Raw genomic sequence first — 21561 nt, 5'->3', positions numbered from 1 at the left:
CACATACTATGACATGATCGACGCAGGAAAAATAGTATATACGTGCCTTGATATGAAAGTTTTTACCGAACCAGCGATACCGAAGCGGAGATGATGCGAGAGACGATCCTGGACGAACTTGGCTCGATTTTCTTTGAAGAAAGTCAACGAAACTTGCTGGGAATTTAAGGGGAAAGGGTGGCTGCTCTTGGTAGTATGAACCCTAGGTTTTCTTTTCTCAAAAATGAAAATGAAGAATGATATGAAAGTGTGTGTGTGAGCCGTGTATGTGTGTGTGGGTGATAATGTGTGTGTGCGTGTGTTGTCTATGAAATTAGGGGTAAATTAGTGCTTAATTGACTAATTAAAATATTAATTGAAATATTAACCCCCTTTTAATTCACTACACAACCCAAATTACAATTTAAAACACGACATGATAAATTCTAAAGGTTTTAAAATCTTAAAATCACCAAATAAATAAATTAGGCTTTAAAAGACTAACACTTAATAAATTATTTAAAATACCTTAATCCCCACTTAAAATAAAATACCGCATTTTAAAATTGCCAAAATCGTCAACGGTCTCTTTTCTCGATCCCGCCTCGAATAATCGCCTGAAACATGAAACTCGAGAAAGATATTTTAACGTGCATCACATAAAGGTAAATAAATTTAAAATCATGCATTTAAATAAATCATGCATCACTAAAACTCATTTTAAAATTAAATAAATGCTTTAATAATTAAATAAATGCATGGGTTTTACGTGTACTGATTTTGGGCTCTACAAAACCCTTCCCCACTCACAATGTAATGCCCAATTTAAAAAAAAAATCTGAAAAAAAATAATTAATGTTCATCGATCACTATTCAAGCGCTGCGGCGCTAGAATAGTAGCGCCTAGGCGCTAGAGCTGCGGAAATTTTTGCGCTGCGGCGCTAGAAAATGTCGCTGAGGCGCTACAAACGCAAAAAATCAATATCTAAGTCCACTTTCACCTCCACCAATCATTTCCCTCCTCCTCCACGCAAACCCTCATCCATTTTCTCTCCATTTTCAAACTTCTTTCTAATTTTATTGGAGATATGCTCAAGAAAATTATGAAATGAAGGTAGAAATGGGTTGAAATTTAGAATTGATATGTAAGTTGATATTTAAGATATTGATATGTTGGAGATGTTGTATTTGTGTTGGTTTGAATTTAAAATGGATATGAGCATGGTTTCTTGTTTCTGTGCAAGATCAGTTTTTATGCCTACTGTATTTCAGGTATATGGGACGGTTTTATTTGGATTTTGATGTTATGGTCTTCATCAAACTTGTAGAGCATCAAGTTATCTTCGATTTGGTTCAAGAATCACTCAGTTCCATGAAGCACTGAAAGAGATATGCTATGTTAACTAAACCTAGTCTAGAATCCCGAGTTTGTGTCCATGTCTTCTGTTTATTCGAATTCTGGTATTAATCGGTTGGGATTCTTAATTTGGTGTTTCAATGAAAGTTATAAAACATTGTATTTTCTACAAAATGATACTAAATTGGCTTGATTCCATTGGATATTGAAGAAGCTATGCTCAAAATACTAAAATGTGCCAGAAATGCATTGAAGCAAAATTCATGGGAATGATGTTGTATGTTTCCAGATTATGCATGACTGAAGTAAACGACTTTTTTTTACAAAACTTTGTGAAGATAAATTGTTGGGCTTTGAGTTTTCTTGCATATCTAATTTGCGGATCTTGATTCAAAGCAGTATTGAATTAATTATGAATTTTGTACAGAAGCTGTTATGTTTTGATAAATAATCCGAGTTCTTGATTTATGTATTGAAGATTCGGTTGAAGTATTGACTTGGGTTGGCTCAAGATTATTTACTTTAAGTTGGTTGATAGCGAATCGAGTAGACTGCGAGGTTTCAAGACTTCTCAACCATATATTTCAATATTTTTTGGTAATATTTGAAAGGTATGTTATGGTCGGTAACATACGAGGTAAAAGTATCATTTTTATTTTAAATTGAAAATTCTATGGATCGATGAATTACTTGTGATTTGATGATGATTGTGGTCTTGAGATGAGTTTATTATTACATTGGAATGATGATATTGATTTGCATTATTACATTACATATTGAGCCACTTGTCGATTCATATTTGATATAGCGGAGGTCGCCTTGATTTATTGATTTGTTGGACGTATGGGGCTATAGTTGAGTTGGCATAGTAAATGCGGAGGTCACTGCTGTAATGCCCGAGATTTTTATTATGGTAATCGGAAATGATTTGTTGATAATTGTAATGTGATTATAGACGGAACAGATCAGACCAGGATAGACGAAAAGAAGATTGGAATTATGTGCGAGGATGAGCCTTCGCGCATATACGCGACCCCGCCGGGCGCATATGCGCGAGATAGGCAGAGGACCTCGCGCATATGCGCGACATGGATCGGTGCATATGCGCGAGGGTGGCAGAGAGTTGTGAAGAACCTCGCGCATATGTGCCGAGCGAGGGCGCGCATATGCGCGAGATGCCGTGATGAGGACGCGCCGAGACATAGTGTCTCGCGGCGCATATGCGCGAGACGTGCAGCACCCAGACTTAACCACTTGGCCTTCACATGCAATGTAATATGTAAATCCTCTTCATTCCTTGGAAATTGTCACGGGAAGAACGAAAATCTCTTGGGAGAAAGCTTAAGTCCTTCGAACAAGAAATTTAAAGATTACGCAAAATCCATCCGTCCAATTTTCAATCCGACTTCAGTACTGTATTTCTATCGACGAGAGCTTCAACTGGACGTAAGTTTTATTACGTTTTGTTATGTTTTGAAGTTATAATACTGGAGGAATCAGATATGATTTATATATGGTGTTCTCGATATGTTAGACATCGTATAATCGAAACCGGATTGAAGAACGGATACCGTATAGAATTGTTATGATTTTCCGAGTTGATTTTATTGAGAGTTGATATCAGATTTGTACTTTTATTGATTATGAGTTGTGGGAATTGATATCTGATGGATATTGTATTGCTGGGTATATTGAGATTATGCCGTTATGTCGTTGAAACAGAATTTGATTTAGTTTTGATTATATCCAGTATTGATTGAGTGGGGTATTGATATTGTATTCCTCATTATTGTCATTGCCAGATGGAGTATTGACAGGCTTTGAATTCGAGACTTCGATTTCAGCAGATCGACAGAAAGAAAGGTATAAATCAATGTTGATCTGGGATTGCACAACTGGAGTTTGATTTAACTTGAGTTTCCCAAAATCACATACTGAATTGTCATTGCCTCGATATGTTGCAATGTTTGAAATTGATATGCTTATTCTATTGATTTATAGCAAAGCATGAGTTAGAGTCTTGGGCAGATATGCCTAGTCTTTGGCAGAACCGCCAAGTCACTGGACTTTTGGGTATATATCGATGTGCTTAGGAGTAGATCGAATTCTATTACAAATATTCGATATAGATAACCAAAGTCTGGGAATAAGAACGTACCACCATCTGGCTGGGGAAATTAGGTGGGAGAATGTTGCGTTCTTATTCAACCGGGATCCCTAGATTAGAGATGAGTCGAGTCTGTAATGACGAGTCCAGAGTTTTATTTACAGCTTTATATCAATACATGTCTTTCTGATTTGATACATGTTATTGAGATGTGTTTCATGCTTTTATATCTGTTTATATGATTGCATGTATACATTGTTCAGACTGGGATGTATTTCTCACCGGAGTTATCCGGCTGTTGTCGTGTTTGTATGTGTGCATGACAACAGGTGGGACATGATCAGGGTCAAGAAGAGGATGAGAGAGGACAAGTTAGCATGGAGATCCGGATCAGACGTAGATAGGCTTCAGCACTTGATATATAGTAGTTGAACCTTAGTTTTATTTTACTGTATTAAGTACAAGACGTGTACTTTACATTTGTTATGTATATCAGATTTATTATATTACGTTTCCGCATTGGTATTTTAAAAAAAAATAATTTAGACCCTGTTTATTTAATTGATCTAATTATTCCAAAAAATGATTAAGAAATGAATTAGCGTCCGGGTCCCCACAGCAGGTGGTATCATAGCAGTAGGTACCTTAGACTGAGATAGGAGCTAGAGAGCGGGGTAGAATGATTTTTCTTCCTTGCTTTTGATTGCTATCATGTTTTACTGCTTTGAACTGCATGTTTACCTGATTATCTGATTTGATTGGGAACATGTGCTATTGAGAATGAACCAGAACCGATTCTTGATCAGCAGTAAGATGATAAGAGGAGGACTGAAATAGGTTTGTTGTATTTGGTTGCTAACCCTTTTGGTAATCAGATATGCCTCCTCGAAGAGTACCAGAACAGGATAGTACATCTGCAAATCCAATGGATGTTACAGCCACTCCGATGGAACCGCTACTGAGGAGGTTTCAGTCGTTTAAACCGCAAACCTTGAAAGGAACAGAGACTTCTGTTGACTGTGAGTGTTGGTTAGATGATATTGAGATGCTGTTTGATTCGTTGGATTACACAGATGAGTGTTGAGTCCGATTGATTGGGCACCAGTTGCATGATGTTGCAAAGAACTGGTGGATCACGACAAAGAGACCAATGGAGCATCGAGGTACGACTATTACTTGGAATGTCTTTAAAGCTGAGTTTTATCAGAGATTTTTCCCAGTGTCGTACAAGAAAGACAAGGGGGCAGAGTTTGCCAATCTGAGACAGGGTCAGTTGAACATAGAGGAGTATGTGGCCAAGTTCTCTACATTGCTACAATTTGCTCCACACGTGGCCGAGAATGACGAAGCCGTTACCGATCAGTTCATCAATGGGTTGAATCCTGAGATCTTTACATTGGTGAACACCGGGCGACCGAATAATTTCGCTGATGCCCTGAACAGAGCCAAAGGAGCAGAAGCAGGTTTTATGAGACAGAAAGGAGTTTCATTTGTTCCTCCAGCACCGAGACCACAGCAACCTCCTCCCAGATTTGAGGGTGGCAACAGCAGTGGTGGAAAAAAAGATTTCTTGAAAGCCCGAGGAAAGCAGTTCAAGAAGTCAGAGAGCAGTTCATCTAGCTCTGGTGGTTCCCGACAGAGCCAGAGCTATACTGGGGTTTATTTCAGGACTTGTGGAGGGAGACATTCCACAGAGCAATGCTGAGGAGTGTCTGGTAGTTGCAACATGTGCAGACAGCAGGGACATTTTGCGAGAGTATGTCCACAGAGAGGTTCTCAAAGATTCCAGGGAGCAGAATCATTTGGATCAGTGGCTCAGACTGATAGACGATCATCAGCTGTTCACTCCTTCCAGCCACCACCGACGACTCCTCAATCACAGCCGAGGCCATGAGGAAGCCAGACAGTTAGCCAGCCTCCTAGACAGCAGGCCAGAGTATTTGCTTTGACAGAGGAACAGGCTCAGGAAGCACCAGAAGATGTTGTTGCAGGTAACTGTTCTTTATGTGGTTATCCTGCTTATGTATTGATAGATACAGGTGCTTCTCATACATTTATTTCGGAGAGATTTGCATTGAGTCATGCATTGCCTGTTGAGTCTTTATCTGCTGTAGTGTCTGTCTCTTCTCCTTTGGGGACATGTTTGATATCAGTGAATTCTGTTAAACATTGTAAGCTACAGTATGACGGGCATGAGATTGAGTTAGATTGTATCGTACTTGGGTTGTCTGATTTTGACTGTATTATCGGTATCGATATGCTGACAAAGTACAGAGCTATCGTTGATTGTTTCCATAAGATTGTGAGATTCAGACCCGACATGGCTGAAGAATGGAAATTTTACGGTAAGGGTTCTAGAGCGAGAATTCCTTTAATATCTGCGTTATCTATGACTCGATTATTGCAGAAAGGAGCAGAGGGATTCCTTGTGTATTCAGTTGATTTACTGAAATCGAGCCCATCATTGGCTGATTTGCCAGTGGTCGGTGAGTTTGCTGATGTTTTCTCATATGAGATTTCGGGTTTGCCTCTGATTCGAGAGATATACTTCAGCATTGAATTGATGCCAGGTACAGTTCTGATTTCTAGAGCTCCATACAGAATGGCACCGATTGAACTGAAAGAGTTGAAAGAGCAGTTAAAAGATTTACTGGCCAAGGGATACATCAGACCAAGTGTTTCTCCGTGGGGTGCTCCAGTACTGTTAGTGAGAAAGAAAGACGGTTCAATGAGACTCTACATTGACTACCGGCAACTGAACAAGGCTACGGTAAAGAACAAATACCCTTTGCCTCATATCGATGATTTATTTGATCAGTTGCAGGGTTCTTCTGTTTATTCCAAGATCGATCTGAGATCTGGATATCATCAGCTGAGAGTCAGAGATTCTGATATTTCGAAGACAGCTTTCAGAACCAGGTATGGAAATTATGAGTTTATTGTCATTCCGTTTGGTTTGACGAATGCTCCAGCTGTATTTATGGGTCTGATGAACCGTATATTCCAGAGATATCTTGATGATTTGGTTATTATATTCATTGATGACATTCTGATATATTCAAAAAATATGATTGATCATGCTGAGCATTTGAGGATTATGTTGAGAACTCTTAGAGCTGAGAAATTGTATGCTATACTGTCGAAATGTGAGTTCTGGTTGAGACAGGTTGTATTTCTGGGTCATATTATATCCGGAGATGGTATTTTTGTTGATCCTAGCAAGGTTGAGGCTGTGATCAGTTGGCCGAGACCGACATCTGTACCAGAGATACGCAGTTTTATGGGTTTGGCAGGATATTACCAACGATTTATTAAATATTTCTCGAGTATTGCTAAACCGATTACTCAGTTGACTCAGAAGAATGCTCCATTTGTTTGGTCGGAAGACTGTGAGTCCAATTTTCTTGAGTTGAAGAAGAGACTGACCAGTGCTCCGATCTTGACTATTCCATCAGGTGCTGGTGACTTTGTCGTATATTGCGACGCTTCTCACAGAGGGTTGGGTTGTGTTCTGATGCAGCGATGACATGTTATCGCTTATGCCTCGAGACAACTGAAGCCACATGAATCTCGCTACCCAATTCATGATCTTGAATTGGCAGCCATTGTATTTGCACTGAAGATATGGCAACATTACCTATATGGTGAGAAGTTCGAAATTTATTCTGATCATAAAAGTTTGAAATACCTGTTTTCTCAGTCAGAGTTGAATATGAGGCAACTTGTTTCAAAGAAGACAACATTCATTGATTCAATAATTGTTCCTTCATGCACATTGCTTATTTCAGATTTATGTACCAAAAACCGATATGCACTACTATTATTTGCATATCCAATAAATATACAATATATTGTCTTAGGCCCAATTTTTACTTGTTTTTGTTTTGGCACTTCAACTTTTGCCAAACACCCCCACACTTTTAAATATTTGTAGGAAGGCTTGTGGTTTTTCCATAATTCGTAAGGAGTTTCGTCCTTAACTTTGTGTGATATTTTATTAAGAATGTAGTTGGCTGAAAGGATTGCTTCCCCTAAGAAGTTTTGGGGTAATCCTGAATTCAATAACATTGCGTTCATCATTTCTTTAAGAGTGCGATTTTTCCTTTCAGCAATACCATTTGACTGTGGTGAATATGGCGATGTAGTTTGATGAATAATGTCACTTTCGCAACAAAATTTGTCAAATGCTGCTCCATATTCTCCACCTCTATCAATGCGAATAATTTTTATTCTTTTAGTCAATTGGTTTTCAACCTCATTCTTATAGTTTTAAACACTTCCAGAGCCTCATCTTTGCTACGTAGCAAATAGACATAACAATACCTTGTGCAATCATCAATGAAAGTAATGAAATACTTTTTTCCTCCTCTAGTTTGCACAAACTTCAAGTCACATAAATTCAGTGTGAATTAACTCTAGCGGAGTTGTATTTCTTTCTATGGATGGAAACGAGGCCTTTGTAAATTTTGCCTCAACACAAATCTCACATTTGTGTTTTTCGTTTACGTCAACTGAAGGCAATAAATTTAAATTTACTAGCTTACGTAGTGAAATATAACATACATGACCCAAACGATCATGCCATAAATCACACGACTCAACCAAGTAAATAAAATTGGTACTTTTATTGATTTCAATGTTACGAAGTACATTCATCGCATTCAGTTTGAAAAGGATCTTTTCTAGATAGTCTTTTCCTACAAACATATCATTCTTAGATAGTAAAAATTTACTAGAATGAAACACTAGTCTAAATCCAGCCTTGACAAGTGCTGATCCCGACACAAGATTATTTCGAATGTCCGGAACATGTAGCACATCAATAAGAGTTAGTTCTTTGCCGGATGTCATCTTGAGCACCACCTTTCCAAGTCCCACGATTTTTGACGTAGTAGAGTAACCCATGAAGAGTTGTCGTCCACTAATCGGGGTATAGGTAGATAACATTTCCTTTTCGACGCAAACATGCCTTGTTGATCCTGTATCGATGAACCATTCTGTTAGATTCTCCACTAGATTGGATTCAAACACAACAGCATAAATTATGAGATCCGTCATGTCATTTGACAATTTCTCATCTTCGGTGATGTTCACTTGGTCCCTTGACTTCTTCTGATTACCAGTGCCAAATGGTTAGGTTTGCCACAATTATAGCAATTTCCTTTAAAACTGTTTGGCCTTTCCTTTCTTTGGACCATTTTCTTGGTGTTTTCTCTTCTTGATAGTGTTTTGTTCCACCAAATTTTCTCTTGCCTCAAAATTGCTCTTTCTGGCCTTCCTTTCGGATGCCGTGTTGTCATGCTCAATTCTTAGGCGCACAATCAAGTCTTCGAGATTCATCTCTTTGCGTTTATGCTTGAAATAATTCTTAAAATCTTTCCACATAGGAGCAAATTTTCAATCATGTCCGCCACTTGGAATGAATCACTAGGGTCATTCCTTTCGAATAAATTTCTTGCATAATTACTTGTAACTCTTGCACTTGGGCCATAATCGATTTGGAGTCAATCATCTTGAAATCCAAGATTCGTCCGACAATGAATTTCTTCAAGCCAGGCATCGTCATATCTATATTTTTTGTCAAGTCACTCCCACAATTCTTTTGCCGTTTTCACTTGACAATACACGCTGTATAGTGGCCTAGTTCATTCAAGATATAGTTTTTGCATAGGAAGTCGCTATGATTCCATGCATCAACGGCTGCCTTTTTTTGAGTATGTTGTTCTCCTTCATCAACAGTATGCGGATCTTCTTTGAGGAATTTCGCCAAAGCTAAGGTGGTCAAGTAGAAAAACATTTTTTGTTGCCACCGCTTGAAATCAGCACCATGGAATTTTTCAGGTTTTTCTCCATGATAGACAGTTGGAGTCGTCGTACTTGTTGAGGCCATTTTGTTCAAATATCGTTTTAAGATTGTTGATATGGTATTCTTTTGATTTGTCTTGGGAAATTTCGGGATAGAAATAGGGTGAACCAAATGGCTAGGAGAAAATAGTCGAGACAAGAGTTTGACTCTTTTTCCTTAAAACGATATTGCCCCGCCCCGGTGCTCACGGTTGTTGGCAATTTGTTTCCCAAGATACAAACACCACTTCTAAATTGAATCAAATGACCAAGTCCAAAAGAGGCGCCACATTCATGAAATCACACGGAATAAATTTTTTTAATTATATATATTATATAATATTACAATATAATAATATATTATATATATAATCTTTTCGATTCAATCTTTTCCTCGATAAATTGAATTCAATTAATTTCTCATTCACCCTTATTGGTGATCGAGAAATAATTCCGTTCACTACGTAGTTCGTTCAAATTATTTTATCGATTCTAAATGAGTACAAAACTCATTTTTCTAACACCTGGCATATATCCAGTGCAAAGAAACATACAGGGAATAAGGTTTTAGGAATATGATTACAAATACTTCACTGACAACCAAAAATTATAGGGAATAAGGTTTTAGGAATATGATTACAAATAAATACTTCACAGATTATCAAAAACGTGTCGGCTTGCGACTAAATCATCTCGTTCCCTTCGCGTATCTGGCGCTCTCTGTCATCTCTCCCAAGGCGAACTTTATTTACCTGCTTCCCTGGATGGAAGGAAAAGCAATATAAAACAAAATACCTCATCAATAAGGCAATAAGTTGTGTATAGATGGATGGATTTGATCAAATCCATGATTTTAAATTCCTTCACTTGTTTAGAGTAATGAATTTAAAAGTTAAACATTTTCAATTGTAATTGTGATGGATTTCAAATCTACCCAAGATCCTTAAATTCTTGCCCAAGTAAATATACTCCTCAAAATCCAATGAAATCAAATCAATCAATCTACGGACAATCTCAACTACCTTCAACTTTAATTTACACCAAAAAATGAACCCATGGTAATTTCAGAACTCTTTATTTATTAAAGCAGAGCAACGGATAAGAATTTGGAACTCAAGATATCAACTTCCAAAAAAAGCATCAATACCAATAAAAGGTAAAAGGATAACTTGGACAATTATTAATTATAAATATAAATTAAAAAGTAGCATTCAAAAAATTCTGGCTGGCATACATATTCATCATGAGAGGAAATTTCACCTTCAACAAATCCGTGCAAACTTCAATACAATATCTATAGTTTTCAAGATGACTGACATCATCTAAAACCATAAGTTAGATGAATAACTAACCTTACTGTTGATTCTCGTATTCCAAGAACCATTTTTCCCGTACGTCTGGTCATTAACGGCATAAGATTGTGGTGGAACATAATTTTTTAGCAACGGCACTCTATCTGGTAGATAATCATCGTCACTTTCATAGTACCTCTCAGAATGTGGGCCTAAAGCTTTGAGAATCATAGCCAATAATATACTCAGTCCCTACATGCAAAATCATCACCAGAATGAGAAAGGCTGTGAAGATGGTGCTTAACAAATGACGTTAAGGAACCAAAATGTGAAATGAGACTGGGATTAAAAGATACAATAGCGCAAAACAAGTCTATGTTATCATCCAAAAGGGCAATGATATAAAACCCGAAGTTCATTTTATCATAATACTTGTTTTACATATTTAAAATGTTCATTTTGCAGTTTTAACATATATTTTAGTCCTTTTTCTAGAAACAATAGCGCAAAACAAGTCTATGTTATAATCCAAAGGGGCATTGATATAAAACCCGGAGTTCATTTTATCAAAATACTTGCTTTACATATTTAAAATGTTAATTTTGCAGTTTTTACATATATTTTAGTCCTATTTCTATGCCATATTATAATTTACTCTCCCATAAGATGATCTCCTACATAACAATCTGAATAACTGGACCCTAAGATTCTTTCATACCTTATATCATATTAGAAAATCTTACAAACCATCAATTTACAGTTTTCCATCAACTTGAATAATCATTCAACAAGTTTTGGATGAGTAACTTTTATACAAAAGTACTTTCGTTACACATCTAATTTGAATCCTTGGATTACAAAAAATACATTTATAAAATTCTTGAGCATATTTTGACCTGTGGGAAAAATACACCCCATCACACAGAGAAAAGGGTTTAGAAATAGACACAAATCAAACAACCAAAACAGTTGTAGCAAAGTAGCTATGAGTTTTCACTACTCAGCTAACCAGCCAAATCATACCTAAACAAAAATTACAGTGCAAATTTGGTTTGGTATTGGGTTCTATTTTCCAAAATATTCAGTCTTTAGTTTGGTTTTGGCTATTAGGTGTGGTTAACCAAACTGTATGAATTACCTATCTTCATTGTTTCTTGGATTTCAAACACAGACTACACATATTAATTTATATCTATCAATCACATTATAACACTACTAAATACATAGTGTTCTTATTATTTCCAACACATATTATCCTCATAATATACTTCTAATAATTATATCACATGTATATGTCACATAATAGAAATAATTACCTTAAAACTGTCTCAAATCTTGATTTAAAAATTTGGAAAAACTATTTCACCAAATTGAACCGGTTATTTTACGAAAACCATACCAAGCCGAAGCTCGAGCTTGAATAAGGTAAGTTAAATATTTTGTGTGACCGAATGAAAGCTTGTAAAACCAAGTAACCTCGAGAATTACATAAAAATTTAAGAAAATGAAGTGAAGATAACATCTGTGCATAGGTTTAAGGCATTGTTTTTTCCCATATATTTAGTAATAACACATTGGGTGTGTGTGGAAATCAAAATGAACCTGCACAGACACCACTGTTAAGCCAATCCATTTGCATATGTCAAAGTTCTTCCTTATAAACTGCTTCAACTGGTCAAGATTTTTTGAAGGGTCCTCTGGGAAATCCTGAAAATAGTTGAGTTTAAATTTCATCGTCCTTAAATCAAAATGAACCTTTGTAATTTTTTAAAGCATACAGCTGTGTGTACCTCCTCCCATCTGTGATTTAAGAATATATCTGCGGTAACAGCAGCTTCAAGCATAAAAAGAAGAAAGACAAAAACCATATACTATACCGGTTAAAGTTAACAAAGAAGTGATATGCAATCATTGCTAAATGATTTGATAAAAAGCAGATTCATCTCCATGTCATAAAAGTAATATAAGATGCTGAACCGATATAATAGTACAAGAAGCATGATAAGAACAACACAATGACAAATTGCTTCAGGAAAATTCGTTTATCATTTGTGGATATATTTATTAATTTGTATTTATTGTGATCTTTTTATTTTTTTAGGATATCCCATAAGTCACAGGATTTGACAGATTTGATAGACTCCTCTCCTTCTAAGACTTTATCTAAGATTTCTATATACCCATGTAGTTGTATCCTTTCTGAATAATAGAAAATATATATCAAATTTATATTCTGCACATGACATCAGAGTCTTCGATTTTGGGGCCAATAATTATATAGGTTTCGTTCTTCCTTTTTACCTTATTCCATTCAGCATAGCAATCCCGATCATCCACTACTGAGATGTCGGAAAAAGCCCCTCAATCTGAAGAGAAAATCCATGACTCACAGCCAGAAGAATTACAAAACATTCAAGCAATTTACAAGTTGGATGGAAAGAATTATCTTAAGTGGTCACAACTTGTTCGAACATACTGAAAAGAAGAGGAAAGATCAGTCATATCACGGGTCCAAGAGCAAGTTCAACGAATTCTAGTTTTGAAACATGGGACGAAGAGGATTCCATGATAATGGCATGGTTGCTATGAACATAGAAATCAACGACACATGCATGTTCTTGCCTACTGCCAAAGAAATTTGGGATGCAATTCAACAAACTTATTCAAAAGCTAAAGATGTGGCTCGTGTCTATGAAGTAAAGGTGAAAACAGTGGCTGCAAAACAAGGGAATAAAACTGTCATCGAGTATGATAATCAATTGAAAGCTTTATGGCAAGAACATGATGCCAGAACTGGATCACTATAGAGTGATTAAAACCAAGTGCTCTGACGATGCTGCTGTTCTAAAAGTTTTTATTGAACAAGATCGAGCTTTTGACTTTCAGGTTGGGCTGAATCCTAAATTCGATCAAGTAAGAATTCCAAGGTTGTAACTACTGCCTCAGCCGCCTAGGCGGTGTCCAGACGGTTGAATTTTTTTAAATAATTTTTTATAGATAATCATGCAATATAATCACAAATAGTCATCATTTTTTTATGTAAAATGCGCAATTAAAGAATATTTAAGCACAAAGAAGCTTCATACGATATAATATCATCTAAATAATGTGCAATTAATAAGATTCATCATCATATTAATGCTATCATGCTAACAAAGTAATATAATTACTTTTACCAAAAAACTGAGTTTAAATTTCAAAGTTTCAATCAATTATACATCATTAGAACAAGTAGTAGACTAAACATAACAAATATTCCAAATCATCTATATATGCATCATCTACTACATCCATGAGCCTCTCATCATCGGACTCAAAATCAACATCTTCTTCATTCTCCTCCGATGTATATATATCTTCGTCAAGTTCTCTAATGGGGATGATCCTTGCACTCCTCCTAGGGTTTTGACTTTGACTAGGTTTTTAAAATTGTTGACTAGGTTTTTAAAATTGTTAACTATAACTTAAAAATCTTGACTGTCTGCCTCGCCCGCCTAACCCGTCTGCTCGCAGCTTCGACCCGCCTCCCCAACACCGTATAGCTTGGGCGCCTAAAACACCCGTCTCATGCATAGGCGGTGCGGTCAAGGGCCGCCTACCGCCATTTAGAACACTGCAGATTATTGTTTTGTTTTTGATTGAGTTGTAAGATGATAAAATTATTTGGTTTTCGTTGTTTAATTGTTGTTATCAAGTTTAATTATACATGTCTATTAGTCTGTTTATAATTGGCTAGGGTAATGACCCTACATTTAGTGATATCAGAGTATGCAAAGATTTTTGGGACATTAATAATTAAGTTTCGAGGATTTAGAGGTTGATTTTTGTTTTATTTTAGATGTCAGGAAATGAAAGCAGCCACGGAAGTGTGGGACAGGGCCGTTATCGCGACGATGAGACAAGCCGATAACATCGTCGTAGAGATCGTGACGGAAGGCATCTCCGAGACCATGATGAAAGAAGATGTAGAACCGCGTCAACATTATGGATTTCATGAAGATTTGGACTTCCACTGTTGACAGGAGATTAAAATGCTGATTTTGCTGAACCTTGGATCGATATCATGAAGCAGTGTTTTCGAGTGCTGCACTATGACGAGGATAAGAAGATGGAAATAACTGATTTCATGATCCAAGGAAAATCTCGGAAATGGTGGAAATATGTTTCTACCATTCTAGTTCAACAACATGGGCGGATTCATTAAGATTTGGTAAAATTTCCATCAGACCTTCATCAATCATCACATTCCGCCAACTCTTTGTCAGACGAAGGAGATTGAACTATTGACCAATAAGCAAGGTAATTCGAGCATTGAGAATTACAAGAAGCGTTTTACGAATATGTTGTCGTATGCTCCTCATATCAATGAGAATTCTGCTGCAAAATATTATCATTTTTTGAATGGTTTGAACCAGGAGATTTTTTATGACAATCAGACTTCCTACGAAAGATTAGTGAATCGTTGTCGTAAAGCCGAGATCAATATTGCTAGGAAGAAGGCTATGCAAGCTAGCAGAAGTTAAAATTCGTTGGGACCGAAGGGTCAGTCTTTCAAGAAGTCCGTATCTTCTTCTTCTTCCGTTTCTTGAGGAGTGCACAATTTTGGTGAGAAAAAACTGTAATGTGGTAATTGTGGAGGCAAACACCAGACGGAGAAACGTTAAAGGGTGACAGGTGCTTGTTTCAATTGTGGTGGTTTTGTTAACATGAAGAGGGATTGCCCTAACTTAGATTATTAGAGTGGAGGCGGAGGAGGCTCTATGGTAGGGTCTTACAGTGAAAAACAGTCTGAGGCTAGTGTGCAACAGAAAGGTTTTCCTACTCGAGGTTCCCGTCATGGAGGGACATCACAAGGATCTCAGAAAAGCCCACGAGTCCAGGTGTTTGCCCTAAACCAAGAGTAAGCTGAGGAAAAAAACGAGAGAGTCATTGCAGGAAATTTCCTTTTATGTGGTATTCCTGCAAATGTATTAATTGACACTGAGTCATCGCATTCATTCGTATCATCAATGTTTGTTAAGAAGTATAAACTATGTGTCATTAGATATTTTAATGTCGGTGTCTACACCTATAAGACAAGAGGTTTAGCTACGCGACTGGTAATAGACTGTCTGTTAGAGTTTGAAAGAAAATACCTGTATGCCAATTTGATGATATTGGCTATGGAAGATTTCAATTATATTATGAGATGAACAAGTATAGAGCGACCGTACATTGTTATCAACGTCTCGTTCAGTTTCATCAAGAAGGAGACGAGAATTGACTCTTCTACGGTAAAGGAGCTTGACCTCCAATGCCAGTAATGTTTGCTATAAAGACACATCGGGATTTAGCGAAAGAAGGAGAAGGATACCTCATCTATGTTGTAGAAACATCGAAGGATGTAATCGACATGAAGAACATTCCAGTTGTCCATGAATTTCCTGATGATTTTCCATTTTGGATAGATTTCCTCCATAGAGAGAAGTGGAAGTTGAGATAGAATTGGTACCAGGAACAGTACCTTTGGAGCATAGCCATTGGATCCGGCGTCTGACAGCAAACAAGCAAGACACCCCGCACGCGCAGATTTTGTTCTTGGGTGGAACGTGTGGCTTGTTTCGGTTGTTGCTTGGATTGTGGCTGGCCTAGGGCCCTTAGCCATGGTTCAAGCCACACCTTAGGATGTTGGTAAGAGGCTCTGTTTGGTGGTCCAAGCCCCAATGGCCATTAGCCTCGCAAACAACGCATGCAAGCGCAAGCGCTGCTGCTGTATTTTTTTGGACAGCAAGTTGTAATTCGGTTCAGAGGCTCGTTTGAGTTCTTGGTTGGCTTTTAGCCTATGGCCTTGGACTGGACTAGTACCTCATCAAGTTAGGAAGGTCATGTTTTTGGCCGTTCGTGATTCAGTCAAATTTAGAGGCTCGTACGAGAATTTACGGTGCAATGTGCCAAAGTGACTCTCGAAAGAGCGTTTCATGTTTTGGCCCCCATTAACCAAAAATTCGAGTACTGTAATTTTAGGAGCATTATTTCATCATTTTAGGTGTATTTTAATCATGGCTAAACGATGGTTCGATGTTGGGTCGGGTTGGTAAGAAGCTATGGTTAAATACTAAGTTAGTGGGCGTAATTGCCTCGTTTTTGGGTCAATTACAAGTTTTGGTCAAGTTTAATCATTTGCATATTTTTCATGTTAGAATTAGGTCGCAGCGAGCCTGGGAACGATCCAACCCTTTCGGTAAAATAATACAGGACATTTAATTATATTACGTGCATAAAAAAATATAAAATGTTCATTTTTGAGATATATGCGATATTGCTTGTGGCCACTTCACGTTCATGGGATTGCAGCTTATCATGGGATTATCACTTCATCCGGTGGTCACTGACCGGTTCATGTTCATGTATTGGTAGATCTCTACCGCCCAGTATACTGTGGTTTAGTCTGATCAGACGATTCATTTCACGTTATGGGCCACTTGCGTAGAACATATTCTCAACAGAAAATTATTATATGCTATTTCATGACAAGGCTCTATCGAGCAACATTTCACTTATGATTTTCAGTTTAGTTATGCACGTATTTATAATTACTCAAGACAAGATATTTTCACGTTACGCTTTACGACATGATATCTTTACACGACATGAAACTTTATGATATATTTACTTGTTATCTACGATATATGCATGCTGAGTCTTTAGACTCACTTGACTTGATTGTTGTAGGTACTGATGAGGTCGGGACCGAGGGCGGGGACCGGTGAGCCATCTTGGGTCGGCAGTAGTAGGAACCCGAGGACCTCATTTTCAGCACTTACTATTTTATTCCAAACTCACCATTTTTATTTTGTTGAATTATTTTAAATTGTTATTTTGAAAACATTGTTTACTTCCGCTGCTACTTTAAACATTGAATCTTTTATCAGTTTATTTATGAATGAGGCATTTTAATTATTTAAAAAGAAAGTTTCAAATTTTTCCGCAAATTTTCAAGTACGAATTTCGGGCCTCTACACTCGTACATTCTCGTATTGGGAGATTGTCGTTCACGTCCTTGTTTTCATCTTGGACACCTCATTCCACGGGACAGGTTTAGGTTGTACGGTTAGGACGGCCAGGGCAGTGGATATAGCAATTGGATTTTCTGTGGTGATCTAGTGGAGATTTTATTTGGTTTCTCACATTCTCGTGCATGATTATGAATTCGAATTGATTGTATTAACGATTAAGACTGAGATTATTGTTCTGTTTCGTTTAGGTTGTAAGATAATTAAGTTATTCGGCTTTCGCTGTTTAATTGTTGTTATCAAGTTTAATTAGGCATGTTTATTAGTCTGTTCAGTAGCGGCTAATGTAAGGGTGCTACATGTATTCACTAACGGATTGAGCAATTCAGGCTTCCAAAACATTATCTGCAAGCTGGGAATGGAAAACATCTATTCGTCAACTTGAGGCATAGTGTGGAAAGACATATATTAATTTGCATTTTATTGTGATCTTTTTATTTTGTTAGGATATCCCATAAGTCATGGGATTTGACAAATTTGATAGACTCTTTTCCTTCTAGGATTTTATATAAGATTTCTACATAACCATGTAGTTGCATCTTTTCTGAAGAATAGAAAATATATATTTCTGTTCTGCACAATCATCAAGAAAATAAACTACAGAAATGGCAGAATTTCTCTGGACCGACTGGTGGGGAGATGAAACTTCTGGGGAAAGAACAAGATATTAACATTGTAAAGTAATACTTCTGGAATAATTAGCTATTTTCGATCTATAGGACACCAACTTTCCAGCTTCAAAAAAGTCGATTATGGTGCACATAAAGCTCGTGTTGAAGAACAGAGAAGTACAAAAATATTGTTAAGGAACTTTTGCAAGAGCGTTTTAACAAAAAAATGTAAGAACAATGTCATTCTAGGCTTTAGTCCTATAACACAGAACAATTGAAAACATATAGGTTTAATCCAAATAACACAGCATTCCTCTATCAGGGGGAAAAGTGGACAACATCCCCTACTGACATACCATCAATAAAGGAAGCTATTTGGTGCAGATAATGTCAGTAAGGAAGTTACTACCCACCTAAAACTAGGAATGCCTGAAACCACGTGGCTAATGGTAATCTCACTTAACTTACTTCATTTAAACAACTATGTACTAGCAGCACAACTCTAACACGTATGATTCACAGTATGTCATCTAGACCTACATGAGTATGCCCTCAATTCACAAACTTAAACTAAAAAGCCACCAGAGTTGTGCGAATGAGGTCATAAGAATTTAGTAGCCAAAGATGCAATCCATTTATTCGTCAACAATCAGCATCCAATGCTAAATATAGATCACTATGAGCAGAATTGACTAAAAAGGGCACTAAAACAATAAGCATTTCATAAAGTCAATGGATGGCTGAGAAACGTAAGACTCTATTGTAAGAGGAACCAAAGATATTAATCTTCTCCAACTCACTTGAACAAGCAGCTAAACAAGGACAGATTCAAGATCCCAAGATCAGGGGAGAAAAATGTTTAATCAATCATTTTCATAATTTTCAAGGGATGCACCAATACATCATAAACAAGGGGGCAATTTGTCTTCTATTTGGCTCCACCATCGCAGCTAAGAGAAGAAACAAGCAAGTATTGAGCTATGAGTCACGTGTTAGAATACATTAACAAGTTGACTATTTATGAACAACATAGATGGCAAGGATACAATATAGAGGCAACAACCATTAGCAGTTTTTGCGGCAATGTGGCCCGAGCAAAAAATCACGCATAGAGTAACCCCGAGGCCAAGTATACTATATATGAACCTGAATTTCAAATTCAATCATAAAAATGCAACAAAAATGAAATTTTAAGATGTAAAAATTCTCCATTTTCATAATGCTCCCACATTTACCACGGGATCGGGGCAGTATCGGATTGGAGGTGGCGCAGCCACACCCTAAGCATCCATAAAGCGTACAAAATCATGGCAATACCCACCATTCCTAAGCCGGCATTCACGACTTTCATCAGCGATTGAATGCAAACACGCGCCATCCGACCCATTTCTTGCTGAACCTTATTATTATCAAGTTTTTTTCCCAAACCTTCAAAAAACACAAAGCAAAAACACACAATTGACGATTACGCGATGATTAATGGAGCAAAAGGGAATCCCTAATTCCAGAAAACAGAACCGGGGATTCGATTCAGAGAAGAAGAAGAAACAGCTGTCAATGATTTTTTCATTTTCTTTTCATTTTTGTTTTCAAGGAATAATTTTTCTGTGCGGTCTCCGAAAGACCGAAACACGCGGTACTTTAAACAATAAAAAAAACTCTCCTTACAAATTCAAATTTGAGATAGGAAAATCAGATACGATTTATCAATTTGATACGGTTCAACTCGAAAAAAATCAGATTTGAATTTGAGATTTTCGGATTCGGATCAGACCGAGTTAGACCACATAACTGACTCGAAAAAAATGATCGGATTGGGTTGGGCGGGGTTCGGGTCAACCCGAGTTGTCCCGAAAATTTTAATTTTTTTAAATCAAATATAATTAATAAATATTGCCTACATTTTCATATATTGTATGTTTTAAAAAATATTTATTGTATATTTATATCATAAATTTTCAAGATTTAATATTTATTTTGAAATTTTTTTATTTTTAAAATAATTGTTTATTTGATTTAGTAAATATTTTTTTTAACAATTAGATTTTCAAATTTAAATCATATATATGAGGAAGATTTTGTTATTATGTGTTTTAATTAAAATATTTTTTAATTTTATTTTAAAAAAATCAAAATCGGGTAGATCCGGTTCGGGTTCGGGTTCGGGTTGAGAGTTTTCGGGTTATCTCGGGTTCGAGTTGGGTTCGGGTTGAAAATTTTTTTAATAATATTATTACTCAACCCGATCTAACCCACGCAACCCACCGAATTGAGAGCCTTAGTCAAGTTTATGTTTTTGCAATTTTACTATTTGCATTAATCTTACTTATAATTTTATCTGGTCTTTTTTTTGCTAGGCATTATATGTTTTCTTATTTAACAAATAACATTTCGTTTTTGAATCGATTTCACGGATTTTCACATGTGTGACGAACCAAATTTGTCTATATTTACAATAATCATTAATATTTTTGACATAAAAAATAATTTTTTCACCGACGATATAAATAGTAGATCTGTATCACAAATTGGCTTGTGAGACCCTTTAAAAAAATTTTGAGTTCGGTCAAAATAACACTCACTTTGTTGCCTTTGTAAAATAATAAAATTGATGTATCTATTGATAACTATTTGTTTAAGAAAATACAACAATTTTTTGCATTTTTAAATTTTTCCATTTTTTTCTTTATATTTTATTTTCCTTAAAAAAAACATATTGTGCGAATACACAACACATGAATCAGAGTACTAATATATAATAATAATTCACCAAATAATATTTAACTTGCTTGAGATTAAATTAAGATTATATCCTAACTTAATTCTCGACAAAATAAAAATTATTAAGCAAATTAGTCATTTTATATGGTCTTCTAGTTTTTTATCCATTAGATGTTTTCTTAATTACCAAAATAACACTCACTTTACCTACTCACTTCACCTCAAAAATGACATTCATCTTTGTAAAATAATAAAATTGATGTATCCATCATATTTTGTGACTATTTGTTTACGAAAATGCTACGTTTTTTGTATTTTCAACATTTACTATTTATTTTTTCTTTTTTTGTTGTTTTTCGTTAAAAGAATGAATTATACAAACACGCAATACATGCACTGGAGTACTAGTTTATTAAATAATATATGATATTTACTGATATGATCGATTAACTTGTGAAAGAGTGTTTAGAAGGAGGGTTGAATAAACACTCATGATTTTCACAATCTTTTCGAATGTTGAGTCAGTTTAGTGACAAACTAAAACTCGGAATCTTGTCAGTCGATATCAATCAGTTAACAATAAAGTGCGGAAATAAAC

At 36.3% G+C, this 21561-nt stretch overlaps 1 protein-coding gene across 1 annotated transcript; it reads right to left on the bottom strand.

Annotated features, from left to right (window-relative positions):
* Positions 1-9695: 9695 nt before the first annotated feature.
* LOC142518015 (tetraspanin-19) lies at positions 9696-19870 on the bottom strand. Its single transcript, XM_075620590.1, has 6 exons — positions 19478-19870; positions 19289-19388; positions 12370-12450; positions 12182-12286; positions 10640-10831; positions 9696-10047 (listed from the first exon to the last, which is right to left on the bottom strand). Exons 1-6 carry the CDS (start codon positions 19627-19629, stop codon positions 10036-10038), a joined length of 642 nt encoding a protein of 213 aa, XP_075476705.1. The 5' UTR covers positions 19630-19870; the 3' UTR covers positions 9696-10035.
* Positions 19871-21561: the final 1691 nt, after the last annotated feature.

Source organism: Primulina tabacum, chromosome 11 (assembly GCF_025594145.1).
Source record: "Primulina tabacum isolate GXHZ01 chromosome 11, ASM2559414v2, whole genome shotgun sequence".
Taxonomy (NCBI): Eukaryota; Viridiplantae; Streptophyta; class Magnoliopsida; order Lamiales; family Gesneriaceae; genus Primulina; species Primulina tabacum.
Note: the sequence above shows the minus strand (reverse complement) of the source record. Positions and strands in the feature narration are given on the sequence as shown.

Excerpts from the sequence above, each read along its gene's own strand:
- LOC142518015 (XM_075620590.1), bottom strand. The coding sequence starts at position 19,629 with ATGGGTCGGATGGCGCGTGTTTGCATTCAATCGCTGATGAAAGTCGTG. Across the intron at positions 19,389-19,477 it reads GATACTGCCCCGATCCCGTG|GTTCATATATAGTATACTTG; the intron begins GTAAATGTGGGA and ends TTTGAAATTCAG. Across the intron at positions 12,287-12,369 it reads TAAATCACAGATGGGAGGAG|GATTTCCCAGAGGACCCTTC; the intron begins GTACACACAGCT and ends AACTATTTTCAG.